The 12,998-nt window shown below is 44.9% G+C and overlaps 1 protein-coding gene across 2 annotated transcripts in view; it reads left to right on the top strand.

The window, feature by feature from the left end:
* Window positions 1–12,998, top strand: part of itpr2 (inositol 1,4,5-trisphosphate receptor, type 2) — a 265,818-nt gene that overhangs the window by 134,822 nt on the left and 117,998 nt on the right. For both annotated transcript variants that reach the window (XM_072562332.1, XM_072562331.1), the window contains 7 exons: window positions 1,031–1,082; window positions 2,563–2,728; window positions 3,224–3,391; window positions 5,787–5,876; window positions 9,104–9,232; window positions 9,328–9,450; window positions 11,090–11,290. In XM_072562332.1, the coding sequence (XP_072418433.1) occupies window positions 1,031–1,082; window positions 2,563–2,728; window positions 3,224–3,391; window positions 5,787–5,876; window positions 9,104–9,232; window positions 9,328–9,450; window positions 11,090–11,290 (929 nt within the window). The remainder of the gene's footprint in view (window positions 1–1,030; window positions 1,083–2,562; window positions 2,729–3,223; window positions 3,392–5,786; window positions 5,877–9,103; window positions 9,233–9,327; window positions 9,451–11,089; window positions 11,291–12,998) is intronic.

The raw sequence follows: 12,998 nt of genomic DNA, 5'->3' as shown, positions 1-12,998 counted from the left end.
GACGTAAGATTGAATGCAGAGTGGATGTGGGAGAATCGAGAACAGGGGTGTCACTGTTTCAGAAAAAAGGCAGAGATGAGAGAAATCTATTCCTCTCAGAAGCTGAGACCCTTTGAAGTTCTCGTTCTGAAAAGGGAAGCGGAGTTTTGGAATGTTTTTAAGGCAGTACGTAGTTGGATCCTCGGCAATCCAAGGGGTGAAAGGTTATTGGCGGGAGGCGGGATGAGGCATGGTTAGAGAGCCACCTCTTGTTTTTCCACATTCCAGTGGGTATGGTTTGTTGTTTCCTTATAAAATGGCGCTCTCATCCCAAGAACCGGGCACACAAACATTCTCTGAGCTGCTTCCAAACAGAGAAAATCTGTGTACACGACTCCCGGGGCTTTGAGATTTGTGTGTGAAAACTAAAAGGATCAGTGAGTAGCGATGGAATGCAGAAGCTCATAGAGTCCTACAGCACGGAAACCCACCCTTTGAACCAACCAGTCCATGCCGACCATGATCCTAAACTAAACTAGTCCCACCTGTCTGCTCTTGGCCCGTACCCCTCCTGACCTTTCCTATTCAGGGACTCATTCAAATGTCTTTTAAACACTGGAACTGTACCTGCTTCCAACACTCCCTCAGGAAGTTCATTCCACACACGAGCCGCTCTCAGTGTAAAAAAGAATTTGCCCCGCATGTCTTTTTTTTTAAAGCTCTCTCTTTTCACCTCAAAAATATGTCCCCTCGTCTTGAAACCGCGCTGTGGTATTCAGTGATCTCTGTCTGAGTGGAATGCGGCATTTTCAATGTAATTCAGGTGTCATTGATTCAACAGTCCATTTGTCCAACTCCGCTGATCTCCAAGCCCCCAGATTTCACTCGGGAGAGATGTGTGACGTGTTATTATTCAGTATCACTTGGAGCCAAACATCTAAATGTTGTTTGATGGTAACTCCTTGAGGCTCAATTAACTTGGAAATGATCACAGTGCTGGTGTTGAAAGAGGTTGTCTCTAAAATGATTTACTTTGTTTTGTTTGATACAGTACCAGACCTTGAGGGCATTGGTGAACAGGCTGAGACGATGTTTGCAGGAAGGTATGGGGCACTGACCATCGCTTGCTTCTCTCAGTATTACATGGTAAAAAATATTAGTGATAAAGGCTTGTGTCTGTGGTATCACAAGGGGGTAACTTATGACCTGTGTGACATAAAGTCAAAATTCACCTCTACATGGCCGTTGCAGTTGATTAATTAATCATTCTTGGAAGTAAGCTGGCTGTACCTCTGAGGAAGGTTTAGTATTCATCATTTGTGACCAACAGAATATACTTCTTTTAGTTCGAAGATGTTGGAGACTCACAACACCTCTTCCCTGAAACAGGTTCTCCATCACACTATACCCTTTGACACACTTGGATCAATGTCACCAGGGAACTCTCATTGGCCAGTGTAAATCTGAATTGGAGTTCTGGCTTGGTTTCTAGCATTTCCCACAATAGTTTGGGGGAATGAATCCGTCTTCACACCTTGCAATACAAAACTGTATCCGAGTGTGGGGGAAGCACTGGATTGGCTGGCTTTGAACCCATCATTCCTACAGTTTCCTCCAGCAACACGTTATGCTGAAGTTTGTTTTAAAGCAGTCATGCATTAGGAGTTGTTCATGTCACATTCACTGCGTGTTCAGCTCTGGAACTTAAGACTTTATCTTTCAGTTCCACTCCAAAGACTTCACAGTCCAGAAACTCAACTGCATTCATCACATAAATCTGTATGGCTACAGGAGCAGGTCAGGGCCTAGGAACACTGCAGTGAGTAACTCACATCCTGTCTTCCCGAAACATGCCCGTCGTTTACAAGGTACAAGTCAGGAATGTGATGGAAAACTCCCTGCTTGTCTGGATGGCTGCACTCAAGAAGCTTGACGCCATCCAGGACAAAGCACCCCACCACATTCAACATTTACACTCCTCTCCCCCATTGACACTCTGCAGCAGCAGTGTGTACTGTCTACACAGTGCACTGCCGAAATTCACCAATGCTCCATAGACACCACCTTGCAAACCCAGGAACACTTCCTTATTGAAGCATAGAGGCAGCAGATTCATGTGAACACCACCCCTGCAAGTTCCCCTCCAAGCCACTCACCAACCTGACTTGGAAATATATCACCATTCCTTCACTGTCACTGGGTCAAAATTGTAGAATTCTCTCCCTCGGGGCATTGTGGGTGTCCCCAGAGCACACGGACTGCAGTGGTTCAAGAAAGCAGGTCCCCACACACCACCACCTTCTTAAGGGGTTGAGAGACCTGCAAGAAGTGCTGACCTAGCCAACAATACCCTGTGAATTTAAAAAAACAATTCTTTAAAAATTGATATTAACATCTTAGCGTTGGTTATCCCATTGCTGTTCCTGTAACTTGCTGTGCTCAGATTAATTTCTTTGTTTCCTCCATTTACAACAGTAGCTAGTCTTCAGTAAAGCACATTCAATTGACAGTGCAGTCCTATAGAAATGTAAGTTACAATTCAACACGGGATGTCTGTGCTAATAATTTAATCCTCATCTACAGCCAAGAAAAAAACCCAGTGGAGCTGGACGATGAAGGAGGGCGAACGTTTTTGCGAGTGCTCATACACCTGATTAAACACGATTATCCCCCACTCGTGTCTGGTGCCTTACAGCTCCTCTTTAAACACTTCAGTCAGAGAGCAGAGCTCCTTCAGGCCTTTAAACAGGTCAGTGCAAACTTCATTGTGCTACCAGCTCCCTGCTGTTTCATTCTCTTCCTTCATTTCTACTGTCTCCCTCTCTCCCTCTCTCTCTCTCTCTCTCTCTCTCTCTCTCTCTCTCTCTCTGTGTCTGTCTCTGTCTCTCTCTCTCTCTCTCTCTCCTTTTTATTTCCATGCTTTTTTTCAAGCCTGTCTTCCTTTCTCTACCAATGCTGTGTTGGAATCTGCACCTGAAGGTAAAGAGAGGTTTGAACTTGAGGATGAGATTGTGAGAGGTGACAGGATGGTGTCACCAAAGTCCCTGGTGTGGATTCAACTGAAATTTGGGTGGATTCACGTGTGGAGGGTGGAAGATTTGTAACTATCCAAGAACGCTCCACTGGGTCAATAACTGCAAAAGCTGCCCTTTCCCTTTTTCTTCAAAGTATAAAGAAATGGAGATTTTAAACAGCTCCCGTATATGACTAATGGGTTTTCTTTCCCCTCTTGCTGATGTTCCAGGTCCAGTTGCTGGTTTCCTCTCAGGATGTGGACAATTACAAGCAAATTAAAGCAGACCTGGACTTGTTGCGATTGACAGTGGAGAAATCCGAACTGTGGGTGGAAAAGCGAGGAAGTTACGGCAGCAGTGAGACCCAAACTGAAGGAGCAGATGATGCGAAAGCTGAGGTGTGTGGAGGTTAAAGACCTGGGCTTTCCCCTTGGATCCTGGTTTTCCAATGTGATTTACCTCAAATTGGTGTAACCAGCGCAAAATGTCTTAAAAACGTTAAGCTCACACTATGCTTCAATGATCTTTGCACTAATGGAAGACTTGAACCTTTCAGCATGAATGCTGACAAAGATATAAACTATCTGTAGGTGATGAGCCTAACTTATACCTTTGGTCCTTCACCTCAAGGAACAAATAGTTCTGGAAACAAGCCCCTGACCCCACAATTGACACACCTCTCTAGGATTAATTCATTACCAGTGCGAGTTCATATCAATTGGACTCATTTTTCAGGTCTTCAGGGAGACTTCAAAGTATTGAAAGCACCTAACCAGTCTGCCCTTGTAAAAAAAAAATACAACACAATATCGAACAGTTGATGTGGTCATCAAATGGACAGCATTTGCTCAATAACTCCCAGTGTGTGGGTAGTTATGCAACCTCCTTGTGATTGTCAGTCAGGCTTACACAGTAGTCTGCTTTCCTGACCTCGAAGCTACACCTGTTAACACAGTCATTGTTTCCTTTGCTCTACACCTGTTTCAAGTCAACAAAATAGCCATTCGCTGCCACCAAAAGAGAGAATGCTGGAAAATCTCAGCAGGTCTGGCAGCATCTGTAAGGAGGGAAAAGAGCTGACGTTTCGAGTCTAACTGACCCTTTGTCAAATAGCCATTCGCTGGTTCAGTTCTCAATGTAATCCCCTGACCAATCAGAGCAGCCCCTCTGGTTTAACATGCAAACAAGGTTTGGCAATTAATTGTCTGTCGTCATCAACTGGTGCCGGTGCATTCTCTTCAGAAGCACTTCTACTAATTGCCCAGGGACTGCAGCGGTTCAAGAAGGCAGCTCACCATTGCCTTCTGGGTAATTTGGGTTGGCCCAGCCGGTGACACCCAAGTTCCATGAAAGATTAGAGTGTCTCAAATTTTTGAGTTAAGCAATTCGCAGACAAAATGGAGTGAGGAAAAAAAACACTTTTCCAGTGGGCGTGTCTGAGGGAGAAGTTTGGACTTCATGGGATGGCAATGGAGTAGTGGTATTATCACTGGGCTGTTAATCTAGAGATCCCAAATAATGTTCCAGGGACCAGAGTTTGAATCCCATCATTGCAAAGGGTGGAATTTTAATTAATTTTTTTTAACAATCTGGAATTAAGAGTGTAATGATGACAGTGAATCCATTGCCAATTATTGGGAAAACCCATCCAGTTCACTAATGTTCTCTCAGGAAGGCTACTGCCATCCTCACCTGGTCTGGCCACCATGTGACTCCAGACCCACCGCAATGTGGTTGACTCTTAACTGTCCTCTGGGCAATTAGGGATGGGCAAGAGATGCTGGTCCAGCCAGTAATGCCCTCCTCTCATGAATGAATAACACGGTGTAGCCAGAATTGTGCACCGTGCTTGATGCTTTCTGAACTGAAATGTGCACCACATCCTGTCTGCTTGACGCGTCTTAGTTCCATTGTTGACAGTCATCTAGTCCCCCATCAAACTGTGCTCTGAGAGGTGGAGTGGGGACCATGCTTTGTCTCTCAGTCATTGCTGTAAACGTCATTCCAGTATGTTTTCTGTTTTTTGAGAAAAAACATGTTCAAGAAGGCAGTTCACTTTTTCCAGAGAAGGAGCTCCCAGATGCTTGGGAGTGTCCCTCTAGTCCCTTTTAAATCTTCCCCCCCCCCTCACCTTTAAATCCATGCCCTGTAGGTTTGAACTCCTCTACCCTATGGAAAAGACCTTGGCTACTCACCTTTTATCTATGCCCGCCCCCCACCTCCTCCTTCCCGCCCCCCTACCCCCCCCCCCCCCCACCCCACCATGAACTTGCAAACTTCCTCAACCTCCCAAGCTCCAAAGGGAAAAAGTCCCAAGATAATCCAACCTCCTCTTATAATTCAAACCATCCAAACCCAGTAACATCCTTGTGAGTTTCTGGGCCCTTTCCAATTTAATCGTATCCTACCTATAGCCAGGTAACCAGATTTGCACCCAGTCCTCTCCAGGTGGCCTTACCAATGTCTCTTCTTCTTCTTCACCCTGTTTACCTGCAACGCCACTTCCAGAGAGCTATGTACCTGCACCCCTTGGTCTCTTTACCTGGTACCCAACTATTAAGTGTATAAGTCCTGCCCTAGTTTGTCGTACCAAAAATGCAACACCTCGCATTTATCTGAACTAAGCTTCATTTGCTGCTCCTCAGCCCATTGGCCCATCTGATTAAGATCCTGTTGGGCTCCTGGTTAATAGAAAAAATGTAATTTTCCTGAGGCAGTAGATTTAACATTTAATCTTTCTTGGTGTAATTATTCCTGTCTCTAATTTTCCTTTTCCTGTTTCCGTTTTTGAAGGATCCTGGAATTCTGAGCCCTGTGCAAGATGGCAACAAGAAACCACAAATTGACAGCAACAGCAGCAACAACTACAGGGTTGTGAAAGAGGTGCGTAATTCTTGGGACTGTATTACTTGGTAACTGCACAAAAATCAAAATACAACTCCCAGGGTAGCTCTCCATATCACACGTCCCGTCTTGTAAAAGCACTGTGTGCTGGTATTTGAGGGCATTGGATCATTTTTCAGAAGTTTCCAGAAGAAGGCCATACATTCCTTGAATCTAAACCCCTATGTACAAGGTGCCAGGAACTAACTGCTGCATTGTATCTAAAATGCCAGAATCAGACTATTGTTTTTTTTAAACTAAACCTAAAATGTTTATATACATGGACACGAAGACCAATTCAGTGCCATTTAGCAAATGACTGTGGGGCAAATACATCGGAGTTAAAAATCACCCAACACCAGGTTATAGTCCCAACAGGTTTAATTGGAAGCACTAGCTTTCGGAGCGTCACTCCTTCCTCAGGTGGTTGTGGAGAATACCTGATGAAGGAGCGTCGCTCCGAAGGCTCGTGCTTCCAATTAAACCTGTTGGACTATAACCTGGTGTTGTGAGATTTTTAACTTTGTACACCCCAGTCCAACACCGGCATCTCCAAATCATGAAATACATTGGAAACAGTCTTAAAAATAACAAATGCTGGAGATCACAGCGGGTCAGACAACATCTGTGGAGAGAGAGCAAGCTAACGTTTCGAGTCTAGGTGATTTGATTCATCTGATGAATCTGTCTACAAAGGGTTAAGCCAGCTTCTCTAGCACTCAGTACCACGGCCTCGGTAACATCGAGTTCTATCACTTGAGATCAGCTGTTTTTCCTTGTTATTGTTCTGTTGTGTTTCTCCTTCCCAATTCCTATTCCTTGTCCTTCCTGCTGTATCCCATCGGTAACACTGACCTTTTTATCAGTTTGTTGAGAGACATTGACCTGATACGTTTTGATTTGATTTATTATTGTCACATGTACCTAGGTAGCAGTGAAAAGTTTTGTTTTGCCTGGAGTGCAGGCAGATCAGATCGTTTCAAGCGCATTAGGGAACACCAGGTAAGGATGGCTGATTTCCTCCCCTAAAGGACATTAGCGAACCAGATGGGATATCACAACAATCAACATGGTTGCCATTAGGTCAGTTTTATGATTCAAGGTCTTTATTGGATTCAGACTTCACAATCTGCCCCGGTGGGTTTTGAACCTTGTGCCCAGAACAATAAACTGGAGTTTGGGACTCTCTAGCTCCTGGGCTGCTGTCTGACCTACTTTTCCACTCTGACTCCAGCATCTGCAGTCCTCGCTTTCTATCAGCCCAGCTCCCAACTGACCACAAAGTCAAAACCCGCTTCGTTTGAGGAATATAATTGAGCCAGCTGGCTTGCTGTAGTCTAGCAAGCTCCAGCTCTGCTGTCAGTGCCTTTGTGTGCAATCTGTGATAGCCTTGACCCCACTGTAACACTCCACACCAGCAATCGCCCATTCCCCACACACTGATTGTTCCTGAAAGACACCAAGTACTTAATACCTAGTCTATTCAACTCATGTGTCAACTCCTATTTCCCATTCTGTACTGGACTATCAACAAGGCTGCCATCCAGGCTAGTCAATGTTTTGTCAGTCTCTGTCAAGGCAAGTTACTGGACTGGTAATCCCAAACTCCAGTTTATTGTTCTGGACACAAGGGTTCGAAACCCACCGGGGCAGATTGTGAAATCTGAATTCAGTAAAGGCCTTGAATCATAAAACTGACCTAATGGCAACCATGTTGATTGTTGTGATATCCCATCTGGTTCGCTAATGTCCTTTAGGGAAGGGTATCTGCCATCCTTACCTGGTGCGGCCTACACATGACTCCAGTCCCCATTACATTTGGGGTCTTAACTGCGCTCTGCAGTGGTCCTAACAAGTCATTCAGATCAAAAGACAGTGATTTTTGAGAAGATTTGTAGGTTGAGGTTCTGAATGTAAGTTTGCTCGGTGAGCTGGAAGGTTTATTCAGATGTTTCGTCACCATGCTAGGTAACATGGTCAGTGAGCCTCCGGTGAAGTGCTGGTGTTATGTCCCACTTTCTGTTTATGGGTCTTGGTTTCTTAAGGTGGGTGATGTCATTTCTAGTTGCTCTTCTCAGAGAGTGGAGGATGGAGTCCAAATCGATGTGTTTGTTAATGGAGTTCCGGTTGGAATGCCAGGCCTCAAGGAATTCCTGTGCCTGCCTCTGAGCAACGGGCAGATAGGAACAGGCAATAAATGCTGGCCCAGCCAGCGATGTCCACATCCAATTAACAAATTTTTAAAATAAAAATCACTTCTCCGAGAGCAGAGGTTGACCGATATTAAACCTATATAAGGCACTTATTAGATCTCAGCTGGAGTATTTGTTTAAGCTGTGGGCGCCACCTTATTGGAAACCTGTGAATGCACTGGACAGTGAGCAGAGCAGTTTGTGAGAACAGCTCCAGGAATGAGAAACTTCAGTGATGAGGATAGATTGTTAAAAATCTCACAACACCAGGTTATAGTCCAACAGGTTTAATTGGAAGCACACCAGCTTTCGGAGCGATGCTCCTTCATCAGGTGATAGTGGACGGCTCAATCCTAACACACAGAATTTATAGCAAAAATTTACAGTGTGATGTAACTGAAATTATACATTGAAGAATTGATTGTCTGTTAAGATAGATTGAAGAGGTTGGGACTGTTTTCCACAGAGAGAAGGCAGCTGAGGGGACCCTTGATAGATTGTTTTTCAAAGTCATGAGTGGTCTGAACAGGGTCGACAGGGAGACATTGTTCTTGATCCTTAAGGATCAAGAACCACAGACTTTAAAGTGATCTGCAAAAGAAGCAAGGTGGCACAGGGGAGGGGAAACCCTTTTCTCACGTAGTGAGTAGTCAGGATCTGGAATGCACTGCCTGGCAGTATGGTTGGAGACTGGTCCAATAGAAACATTCAAGGGGGCGCTGGCTGGTTATTTGGATAGCAACAGTCTGCAAGGGTTTGAAGAAACGTCAGGTGATTGGCAGTAAGTCATGATGCACATTTAACAAGCCAGTTGTGATATGATGGGCCAAATGGCCTCTTCTGCAGGGTGACCCCCCTCTATGATGCTGTGATTCTCAGCCTGCGTTGCCGATCTGAGTAATCTAGGGTCTTTGAAAAGCTGGGAGTAATCTGGTCAGACCTTGGAGCGAGAGATCTTTAGTAGACTTGCTGATGTGATGTGTGGTAGTTGCCATGACAGTGCCACTCAGTCACCGAGCTTCTCCTTTTTTCCAGATCTTGATCCGGCTCAGTAAACTGTGTGTACAGAGCATGAGGCGGAGCAGGAGTCAACAGCAACGCTTGCTGAAGAACATGGGAGCCCACGCCGCCGTGTTGGACCTTCTGCAAATCCCCTACGACAAGGTAACTCAACAGGCAGCATAGGCTTTCAGTGAAGGGGAAAGAAGATGGCCTTATTCTCACCCCGTTTCCATTTTATGTCGTTTTTTTGACCGCAGACGGACAGCAAAATGAACGAAATCATGAACCTGGCCCATGGCTTTGTGCAGAATTTCTGTGCGGGGAATCCACAGAATCAGACCCTCCTCCATAAACACCTCAATTTGTTCCTTACACCTGGTGTGAGTACCAGACCTTCTCATCTTTGTGTGTTATCATGAGCGCAGTATAAGTAGCTGCACTGTCATATCCCTATCGTCGTGCTGTCGTATCATTGCTTAAGGTTCCTGAATGATTTGCATTGCAAATCCATTTATGACTTTACACATGTCTATGCCAATTGTTCCATTTAAAGTTGAAAGACTTCACGTATACAGTTCTTTTGAAACTTGAGTCACAGGTAGATTAGGGTGGTTAAGGAGGCATTTAGCAGTCTTGTCACCATTACTCAGAGGTTTGAGTACAGCAGCTGGGACGTCATGTCGGAATTGCACAGAACATGGGTGAGGTCTCTTCTCGAGTACTGTGTGCACTTTCTGCCTGCCCTGTTTTAGTAGGATATCACTAAACTGGAGAGGGTTCAGAAAAGATTTACCAGGATGGCGCCAGGAATGGAAGGTTTGAGTTAAAAAGAGAGGCTGGATCGGCTGGGACTCTTCACTGGAAGGTATGTGGCTGAGGGGTGCCCTTATTCATAGGACATCCACTCTTATCCATATGTTTATCCAATGACCACTTAAGTACCCTTAAAGTTGGCAAGTCTCGGTTTGTAAAATCAGGAGGGGCACCGATAGGGTGAATAACAAGGGTCTTTACCCAAGGCTGGGGAAGTTCAAATGTTAGGGGGCACATTTTTAAGGTGAGAGGAGAAAGATATAAAAAGGGCAGGAGGGGCAACTTTTTTTTAACACAAGGTGGTTCACGTGGAGCGAACTTGCAGAAAAAGTGGTGGATGCAGGTACAATTACAACGTTCAAAAGACCTTTGGATGAGTACATGATTAGGAAAGGTTTGGTGGGTTATGAGTCAAGCGCAGACAGGTGGGACTAGTTTATTTTGGGAACATAGTCGGTGTGAACTGGTTGGACAGAAGGGTCTCTTTCCTGTGTGACTCTGACGGTTACCAGAGATTCCAGGGCAGCACTAAGGGACTGCAGTGCCTGAGGTCTCAGTTTTCTGATATAATGTGAAACCAAGGTAACATTTATCCATCAGAACTTCCTTTATGATAAAAACTATGGCACTCAAGTCGCTCATCTGATCATTTTATTTAAATACTGTTTGTGGGAGCTGTGTAGCAATTTGCTGCAAAGTTCCCTACATTGGAGTACTGACTACACTTTGGATCAACTTGATTGCCTGTGGAGTGTGTGAGGTCGTTCTAAAGACATGAATAGCGTAAGACAGCTTTCTCTCTCTTCCCAATTCCCCCTGCATTGTCCCTCTCCCCTCTTACAATCTCTGCCTAAACCCTTGGGTTTATAGTCCTTGCTATACAAAGGTAAGTTAAGTTGAGAGAGTGGTGCTGGAAAAGCACAGCAGGTCAGGCATCATCCGAGGAGCAGGAGAATTGATGTTTCAGGCAAAAGCCCTTCATCAGGAAGGTAAGTTAAGCCTTTGTTTTGCGTTAACAAACATGTGAACTGTTCTGCCACAGGTATGGTCACTGCACCGTAACAGCTCTTGTACCTGAGTCCGAACCTTTTCACAATTAGTATCGGCGACTCTTTCTCACAACCCGCACGTACGCACACACTCGATCGGCACGGTATTTGCAACATTAACGCTCTGGATGTTAATGTTTGTGTTCTGTTCCTGCAGCTCCTGGAAGCCGAAACTGTGCGACACATTTTTCTAAACAACTACCACCTCTGCAATGAAATCAGCGAGAGGGTGGTCCAGCACTTTGTGCACTGCATCGAGACACACGGTCGGCACGTACTGTACCTGAAGTTCTTACAGACCATTGTCAAAGCGGATGGAAAGTATGTGAAGAAGTGTCAAGATATGGTCATGACTGAGGTAAAGGAAAAGGTCAAGGTATGGGGATGAAATGTCTTGCAGTACTGAGAACTTCACAAAGGGATTTCGGCCATTTTTGGCTTCTTCCATCCTTTTTAAAAAAAAGAGGTGGCCCATTTAAGACCGAGATGACAAAATAATTCTGAGGTTTTCGAGTGGCTTTGGAATTCCCTCCCTGAAAAGGCGAACGTGGATAGTCATCGAGATTGACAGCACAGAAAAGTGGCCCTTCAGCCCATTTTGTCTGTGCCAATCAAAAGCAGCCACCTAACTATTCGAATCCCATTGATAAACTTTCTTCTAACCGAGAATCTGTCAGGGAACTGCAGAAATGTCGAGTTGAGGTTAAAATTGGATCAGCCATGATCTTATTGAATGGAAGATCAGGCTCAATGGGCCTCTGCAATTTTCCCAACCTTTGCAATGATGCAGCAAGTGCAAACTCACATGAACATGTGTCCTTGGGGCAGGAGGAGGCCATTCAGCCCCTCAAACCTGCTCTGCCATTCAGGAAGATCATGGTTAATCTGGCTGAGGGCTGATCTCTGATTTTCGCTCTCTTCCCTCATGACCCTTGACTCATTTTATCTCTCAGAAGTCAAGCTGTTTTAGTGTTAGATGTAATTGGCAGTAATTTATCAGCATTTAATTTCACACAGAAGCACTGACGCACTTTATACAAGAACCTCGACTTTCCCAAACCCAAGTGGTTGAGATTTCAATGGCCTCTTACCAGTCTGTCCCTTCATTTGTGGCTTTGTACATCCTGCACTCCAGAGCCCAGTTCATCCACACTGGATGGACATTGTGTGTAGGATGACCCTTCAGTTCAGCACAGGCTGAGTGTCACACCGTCAGTGTGTTGTCAGAGGTGGTATGTTTAAGAGGAGATGGGCATTACTTTACGTACATGATCTGATGTACCCTAGGACTCTGTGAAAAGCGAGGGAAGTGATTGCTGGGTCCCTTGCTGAGATATTTGTATCATCGATAGTCACATTTGAGGTACTGGAAGACTGAAGGTTGGCTAACATGGTGCCACTACTTAAGAAAGGCAGTAAGGAAAAGCCAGCGAACTATAGACCAGTGAGCCTGACGTCTGTAGTAGGCAAGTTGTTGGAGGGAATCCTGAGGGACAGGGTTTACATGCATTTGGAAAGGCAAGGACTGATTAGCATAGTCAGCATGGCTTTGTGAGTGGGAAATCATGTCTTACAAACTTGATTGAGTTTTTGGAGGAAGTAATAAGGAGGATTGATGAGGGCAGAGCAGTGGACATGATCCATATGGGCTTCAGTAAGACGTTCGACAAAGTTCCTCATTGTAGTCTGGTTAGCAAGGTTAGATCACATGGAATACAGGGACAACTGGCCATTTGCATACAGAATTGGTTCAAAGGTAGAAGACAGAGTGTGATGGTGGAGGGTTGTTTTTCAGACTGGAGGCTTGTGACCAGTGGAGTGCCACAAGAATTGGTGCTGGGTCCACTACTTTTCATCATGTATATAATTTGTGTGTAAACGTAAGAGGTATAGTTAGTGTGTTTATGGATGACACCAAAATTAGAGGTGGACAATGAAGATTAACTTGGAGAACAATGGGATTTTGACCAGATGGGCTAATGGGCTGAGAAGTGGCAGATGGAGTTTAATTCAGATAAATGTGAGGTGCTGCATTTTGAAAGGGCAAATCAGGGCAAATCACTTGC

This window comes from Chiloscyllium punctatum, chromosome 44 (assembly GCF_047496795.1).
Source record: "Chiloscyllium punctatum isolate Juve2018m chromosome 44, sChiPun1.3, whole genome shotgun sequence".
In the NCBI taxonomy this organism is placed as follows: Eukaryota; Metazoa; Chordata; class Chondrichthyes; order Orectolobiformes; family Hemiscylliidae; genus Chiloscyllium; species Chiloscyllium punctatum.
Note: the sequence above shows the minus strand (reverse complement) of the source record. Positions and strands in the feature narration are given on the sequence as shown.